The 8,360-nt window shown below is 37.0% G+C and overlaps 1 protein-coding gene across 3 annotated transcripts in view; it reads right to left on the reverse strand.

Annotated features, from left to right (window-relative positions):
- The window catches only part of HACE1 (HECT domain and ankyrin repeat containing E3 ubiquitin protein ligase 1), a 119,322-nt gene that overhangs the window by 75,911 nt on the left and 35,051 nt on the right, over positions 1 to 8,360 (reverse strand). For all 3 annotated transcript variants that reach the window (XM_077780007.1, XM_077780008.1, XM_077780006.1), the window contains 2 exons: positions 2,116 to 2,212; positions 1,012 to 1,113 (listed from right to left, as the gene is read on the reverse strand). In XM_077780007.1, the coding sequence (XP_077636133.1) occupies positions 1,012 to 1,113; positions 2,116 to 2,212 (199 nt within the window). The remainder of the gene's footprint in view (positions 1 to 1,011; positions 1,114 to 2,115; positions 2,213 to 8,360) is intronic.

Here is an 8,360-nt window from a genome sequence, read left to right on the forward strand (position 1 = left end):
TCATTGCCATGTAGTATTCAAAGCCAATTAGTTTAAATCAAGTCCTTTACAGTTACTTTGCATTACAAAAGCTAATACAATGATAAGATGACATAAACATTTTCAAAATTACCCAGTAAAAAAGCAATAGAAAATATAAACAGAAGAGAAATCACCAAGCTCATTTACAGAGATTAATTCCAAACTTCTAAATTATAAGAAAAATTTCAATTCTGCAATTTTTCTCTTTTTTTAATTTTTAATTAATTAATTTATTTATTTTTACATTTTTTTTTTTTGAAAGACAGAGCAGGAGCAGGGGAGGGGCAGAGACAGGAGACACAGAATCCGAAACAGTCTCCAGGCTCTGAGCAAGCACTCAGAGCCTGACGCGGGGCTCAAACCCACGAACTGTGAGATCATGACCTGAGCTGAAATCGGACGCTCAACTGACTTCCACTCACTCCACTCAGGCGCCCTAACTTTTTTTTTAATGTTTTATTTATTTCTGAGAGACAGAGAGAGACAGAGTGAGCAGGGGAGGGTCAGAGAGAGAGGGAAACACAGAATCTGAAACAGGCTCCAGGCTCTGAGCAAGCACTCAGAGCCTGACGCGGGGCTCAAACCCACGAACTGTGAGATCATGACCTGAGCTGAAGTTGGACACTCAACTGACTGAGCCACTCAGGCGCCTCAACTCTGCAATTTTTCAGAGTAAAGCTATTACAAATATAGAGCTCAATAAACTAGCGATTACTAATGATATTATGATATTCCTCCTTACATTATTTTCCCGTATGAGGAAAATTCTAATTATTTTCAGCAAAAAATAGACCCAGAGGACAGAAGATTCATACGGCTAAATATTAACACAAAATTTATGAGTATATATTTATACCTTCCTATAATGCAGACTTTCAAATCATTAAAATATTTGTAATAATAAAATTACCAAGCACATTATAAAATGCCATATATGCTAAGCATGAATAAGGCTTGTTCTTTTACAAGCTATTAGCACAATTACATCACCATGTTTTCTCGGAGATCTTCATTCTGTGTCATTTGAATAATTGTCTGGAAAAGCCTAGGGTGATACTGAATTAATACTTCACAAGTCTCTCCATAGCCACCCTAAAACAATAGAATAAAATAAAAAGATTTAAACCTAGATAAGAAAACTTCTTGTTTCCTCTATATGCCAGTCTGAAACTAAATGCATAGGTTTTCCACACCAAGAATTTTCCAATTGTCTGTGGACACCAACCGAGTATCACACAATTTAATTCAATCCGAACACAAACTATACGGAATGAGCACAGACCTCACAGGTTAGCTCAGTCTCATAAGAATGCCCCTTCCTTCAAAAGCCATTCACAAGTTCAGGCCACTCATATTTCTGAATAAACCAGCTATAACTCAGGAGTTCCCACAAACCGCTCCTCAGGTTTGATAATCTATTTGTTTTTTGATAACAGCTCACAGGATTCAGGGAGACACTTTATTTACTATTAGCTGCTTATTATAAAGGATACCACCCAGGAACAGCCAAATGGAAGAGATGCATAGGGTAAGGTATGTGGGAAGGGGCACAGAGCTTCCATGCTCTCTCTGGGCATGCCACCATCCCACAATTTTGATGTGCTCGCCAACCTGGATGCTCCCTGAGAAACCCCCTGTTTATAGGGTTTTTACGGATTCCATTACATAGGCAGGATATTGGTCATTGATGACTGAACTCAATCTCCGGCCCCTCTCACCTCCCAGGGAATGGGACGGGACACTGCCCTGTAGTCACACAGTCAGCTCCCCTGGCAACGAGCCTCCTTCCTGAAGCTTTCAGAGGCTTTTAGCCACCAGCCATCTCGTTCATGTACAAAAAGACATTCTTCTCACTCTGGAGATTCTAGGAGCTTTAAAAGCTCTTGTGGCAGGAACTGAGATGAATACCAATATAAAGTTCTTATAACGCCATAGTTCCTATTTAAGGATTGTATTCTCAAAAACAAAAAAAAAGATCATATTCTTTACAGAATAGATATCTTTGCACCACCCTCTCATTTTAGGGAAAATATTTTAACCAATCTCAATTTCTATTATAAAATAAAAGGCTAAGAATAGACACTAACAACATACCTGTACACATAAATCCAGAGGCGTTACTCCATTTTTATCTGACAGATATTTGGCTCCTCGTAACAGGAGAATCTGTGCTGTGTCTCTCTGACCGTGACTGTATAGAAACAAAACCATGTTGAAAAACCTTTCTTTTTAATTTAGTCTTTTTCTATGAATTATAAACAGTTAATATGAATCAACAGAGGACTAATAAGGTTTGGGGGAGGGATTTAGAAATTTTTTTTGAAGTTTATTTATTTTGAGAGAAACAAAGACAGTGTGAGTGCGGGAGGGGGAGAAAATGGGTGAGGAGAGAGAGAATCCCAAGAAGCCTCCATGCTGCCAGCACAGGGCCCAATGCAGGACTTGAACCCACAAAGCCATGAGATCATGGCCTGAGCAGAAACCAAGAGTCGTTTAACCAACTGAGCCACCCAGGTGCCCTGAAGACTTAGGTTTTTTAAATAATTTATTTATTTTTTAATTTACATCCATGTTAGTTAGCATATAGTGCAATAATTATTTCAGGAATAGATTCCTTAATGCCCCTTACCCATTTATCTCACGCCCCCCTCCCACAACCCATCCAGCAATCCTCTGTTTATTCTCTATATTTAAGACTTAGGTCTCTTATGTTTTGTCCCCCTCCCTGTTTTTACACTATTTTTGTTTCCCTTCCCTTATGCTCATCTGTTTTGTATCTTAAAGTCCTCATATCAGTGAAGTCATATGGTAATTGTCTTTCTCTGACTGACTAATTTTGCAAATGGCAAGATTTCATTCTATTTGATCACTGAGTAGTATTCCATTGTATATCTATATATATCACATCTTCTTTATCCATTCATCTGTCAGTGGATATTTGGGCTCCTTCTATACTTCGGCTATACACTGAAAACTACAGAAAGCTTATGAAAGAAACTGAAGAAGACACAAAAAAAATGGAAAAATATTTCATGCTCCTGAATAGGAAGAACAAATATTGTTAAATGTCAATACTACCCAAAGCAATCTACATAGTCATTGAAATATCTATCAAAATAATACCAGCATTCTTCACAGAGCTAGAATAAGCAATCCTAAAATTCGTATGGAACCAGAAAAGACCCCAAATAGCCAAAGCAATCTTGAAAAAGAAAACCAAAGCTGGAGGCATCACATCCTGGACTTTAAGCTGTATTACAAAGCTATAATCATCAAGATAGTATGGTACTGGCACAAAAACAGACACACTCAGATCAATGGAAAAGAGAACCCAGAAATGGACCCACAAATATATGGCCAATTAATCTTTGATAAAGGAGGAAAGAATATCCAATGGAATAGAGACAGTCTCTTCAGCAAGTGGTGCTGGGAAAACTGGACAGTGACCTGCAGAAAAATAAACCTGGACCATTTTCTTACACCATACACACACACACACACACACACACACACACACGCATGCACGCACACACAAACTCAAAATGGATGAAAGACCTAAATGTAAGACAGGAAGCCATCAAAATCCTCGAGGAGAAAGGAGGCAAAAATCTCTTTGACTTTGGCCGCAGAAACTCTTACTCAACATGTCTCCAGAGGCCAGGGAAACAAAAGCAAAAACTACTGGGACCTCATCAAAATAAAAAGCTTCTACACAGCAAAGGAAACAATCAGCAAAACTAAAAGGCAACCGATGGAAAGGGAGAAGATATTTGCAAATGACATGTCTGATAAAGGGTTAATATCCAAAATATACGACAAACTTATCAAACTCAACACCCAAAAAATAAATAATCTAGTGAAGAAATAGGCAAAAGACATGAATAGACACTTCTCCAAAGAAGACATACAGATGGCCAACCGACACATGAAAAAATGCTCAACATCACTAATCATCAGGGAAATACAAATCAAAACCACATTCTGACAGCTGTCAGAATGGCTAACATTAACACCTCAGGCAACAGCAGATGTTTGTGAGGATGCGGAGAAAGGATCTCTTTTGCACTGCTGGTAGGAATGCAAACTGGTGTAGCCACTCTAGAAAACACTATGGAAGTTCCTCAAAAAATTAAAAATAGAACTACCCTACAACTCAGCAACTGCACTGCTAGTTAATAATCCAAGGGATACAGGTATGCTGTTTTGAAGGGGCACATGCCCCCCAGTGTCTATAGCAGCACTAAAGACTAATAAGTTTTAAAAATGAAGAGGAAGATCTGAATTACATCCTCAACAACCTGGAAGACTCTTCTCAATGTTAAATTATACTTTTACTATATAGGTAAGAAACTGACCTATTAAATCTTATAACTGAACTTAAGACACGTTATCTAAAATAAATCATAATATTTTGGGATAAGCAGCTGCCACTCAGGCTTATGCTCTATTTATTTATTCCAAACAATTTCCTTCTCAACTCTAACCTTCTTCTTACCACACCCAACTAAGTTGCTAGACTTCTTAGCCCAAAAAAACCTTCAATATTCAAACAACTACATCCCAAAGCACTTTAATACTTGGTAAAAATATAAAATTAAAATATAGTGAAATAAAATGGAAGGAAGGCAAAAATATAAATATCAATATAAGAGAATAGGCATGGAGGGAGCGGTAGTGGTAGGGATTAATTAGCTAAAAATAATATCTAGCTTTCAACCTTCATTTACCAACCCACTCAGTTTGGCTTTCTTTTTTTTTTTTTAGAGTTGCTGAATTCTTTTTTTCCTTAAATAGTTTATTGTCAAGTTGGTTTCCATATAACACCCAGTGCTCATCCCAACAAGTACCCTCCTCCATGTCCATCACCCCCCTTCCCATCTCCCCCATCCCCATCAGCCCTCAGTTTGTTTTCAGCATTCAAGAGTCTCTCATGGTTTGCCTCCTTCCCTCTCCCCAACTGTTTTTCCCCTTCTCATCCCCCATGGTCCTCCATTAAGTTCCTCCTAATCCACCTATATGTGCAAACATATGGTATTTGTCCTTCTCTGCCTGACTTATTTCGCTCAGCATCACACCCTCAAGTTCCATCCATGTTGCTACAAAGGGCCAGATTTCATCCTTTCTCATTGCCATGTAGTATTCCATTGTATAGATAAACCACATCTTCTTGATCCATTCGTCAGTTGATGGGACACTTGGGCTCTTTCCATGTTTTGGCTATTGTTGAGAGTGCTACTATGAATATTGGGGTCCATGTGCCCCTATGCGTCAGCACTCCTGTACCCCTTGGGTAAATTTCTAGCAGTGCTATTGCTGGGTCATAGGGGAGTTCTATTGTTAATTTTTTGAGGAACCTCCACACTATTTTCCAGAGGGGCTGCACCAGTTTACATTCCCACTAACAGTGTAGGAGGGTGCCCATTTCTCCACATCCTCGCCAGCATCTAGAGTTTTCTGATTTGTTCATTTTAGCCACTCTGACCGGTGTGAGGTGGTATCTCAGTGTGGTTTTGATCTGCATTTCGCTGATGATGAGGGACGCTGAGCATCGTTTCATGTGTCTGTTAGCTATCTGGATGTCTTCTTTGGAGAAGTGTCTGTTCATGTCTTCTGCCCATTTCTTCACCAGATTATTTGTTTTCTGGTGTGGAGTTTGGTGAGTTCCTTATAGATTTTGGATACTAGCCCTTTATCTGATATGTCATTTGCAACTATCTTCTTCCATTCCGTCAGTTGCCTATTAGTTCTATGGATTGTTTCCTTTGCCAGCAGAAGCTTTTTATCTTGATGAGGTCCCAATAGTTCGTTTTGGCTCTTGATTCCCTTGCCTTTGCAGATGTGTCAAGTAAGAAACTGCTGCGGTTGAGGTCAAAGAGGTTGTTTCCTGCTTTCTCCTCTAGGGTTTTGATGGTTTCCTGTCTCACAGGTCCTTTATCCATTTTGGGTTTATTTTTGTGTATGGTGTGAGAAAATGATCTAGTTTCATTCTTCTGCATGTTGCTATCCAGTTCTCCCAGCACCATCTGTTAAAGAGGCTGTCTTTTTTTTCATTGGGTACTCCTTTCCTGCTTTGTCAAAGATTAGTTGGCCATACATTTGTGGGTCCAATTCTGAGTTCTCTATTCTATTCCATTGGTCTATGTGTCTGTTTTTGTGCCAATACCATAGTGCCTTGATGATTACAGCTTTGTAGTAGAGGCTAAAGTCTGGGACTGTGATGCCTCACTTTGGCTTTTGTTGGCAGCTATTCAATCTGACCTAGAATGAACAGCACTCTTGTCCACATGCCCATTCTCTCTAATTCTCTTTCTAGTAGGAGTAAAATCGGTAACCACAACTCTTTCATCTAGGAAGAAGCTACTTTGGGGACAGCAACCCCTAGACTCTAGGTCTCATTATTTAAAGAGCTAATCTGATCCTAAACTCTCTAGGCAAAAAAATAAATTTACAATCCAGGGACACTAAAGTTTAAAACTAAACTTATGAAACACCTAAGGTAGTCATATAGTTTGGAAGACTATCTGATCAAAATTTTTTATTTTGTAGATGATAAGAGCTATTAACTCAATCACAAGTGAAACTACAACTTAGATCCCTGGTCTTCTATACCAGTACTCTTTCTACAATGCCATTTACCTATAAAGGTATGCAATTTCCCAAAGAGAAAGACACACAGATTTCTCAGAAAGTTAAAAAAAACCTACTCATTATTTTTCACAAAATGACAGTGCATAATTTATAACCAAATGGAATTAAACAACTAAAAAAATTTAAATTTTAAATCTTAAACATTTAATAAAATCCTAATACGAATCTGAGAGCAGATATTATAAGTATATTACTCTCTTGATAGTCTATTGTAATACTGATTATCTGGCTTAATACAAGTATCAAGAGGCCAAAACTGACTTAAGAACAGTATCTAATTTGTACCAGAAAACCAAGAAACCAAGTAAATCTGCAATCTCTCCAAAAGCAAAAGTAGTTATACTATTGTACATCAAGAAAAGTCTTCATCAAGCATCATTTGTCATTGAGCTGGGAGTGCTGGTCAACACATGATATACTATAGCTAATATCAAATACTTTACAATTAACACTGTTCTATTCTTAAATGAAAGCTAAGTAAAAGGAAACTAATTTGAGCTTAATTTATTTAGGGAGACAGTAATATCTTTGTTTCTACTCTTATTTCTTGAGAAACTCAGATTTGCAAAGCTAATCTGTTCATTCTCCTACAGTTATTTAATATCCACATATCCAATCTTTCCAATTAAATTGTAAACTTGACAATGTATTTGTTCCATAACACCAAGCGTGATATTTGGCTTATAACATGCACTTACTATATTTGTTGAATTAAATTAAAGTTTTTAACTTCAGGTACCATTCATTTGATAAATATGCATTAAATAAGGTCATTTACTATAGAAAGTAACATAAAAAAATGACCTGAATCATAACTGATTTAGGATCTACCAGGTGACAATCATAATGTTCAGTTCTTTGTATAAAATCTGACTTAATCTTGACATTGTTATAAAGCAAGTATTCATTCCATTTTTCAGTTGAGAAAACCATTAAGTTGAGAAAACCATGGAGTTGCTCAATGGCAGAGCAAAATTTGAATCTAGGTCAGTTTGATTCCAAAATCCTTCATCTACATCATACTATTCTATCATGATGAATAAACATAGAATTTCACCTCAAAGAGTAAACAATTCAATCCTCAAGAGACTATCGTATAAGATGCAAGGGGATTTATGCTATAATAAAAATATGATGGGGATCACACACTATGAATAGAAAAGATCACCATTTAAAAAATAGATCACTGTTGAATATATGTGGTTTTAAAAGTCTCCAAATAATTAGTTATTTACCATATATAGCAAAATAGAAAATTTAGCATGAAGGAAAAAAAGTACCTTACAACATATTTACAAAACTGGAGTTATTTCTAAAACCACATTAAAATCTCATCCATGATCAAGTGATGTTTCATTTCAAAAATATATGAAAAGCAAAAAACATGAGCTAAATAATATACAAAATCTGCATAACCCAATTAGGATATCAAGTGCCTCACCTGTAATACTGCAAGAAATTAAGATTAACCTATGATCAACTGCTCAGGTATTGCATAAAAGATTTTTGAGTTCAAATAACTTCAAAAATTTGCCCAATGAATTAGTTTTCTTTGAAATTCTACTACTTTTTTTTTCCAAACACTTATTTTGAGAGACAGACATAGCGAGAAGGGCGCGCGCACACACACACACACACACACACACACACACACACACACACACACACACACACACACACACACACACACA

Source organism: Crocuta crocuta, unplaced genomic scaffold (genome assembly GCF_008692635.1).
Source record: "Crocuta crocuta isolate KB4526 unplaced genomic scaffold, BGI_CrCroc_1.0 scaffold147, whole genome shotgun sequence".
Classification (NCBI taxonomy): Eukaryota; Metazoa; Chordata; class Mammalia; order Carnivora; family Hyaenidae; genus Crocuta; species Crocuta crocuta.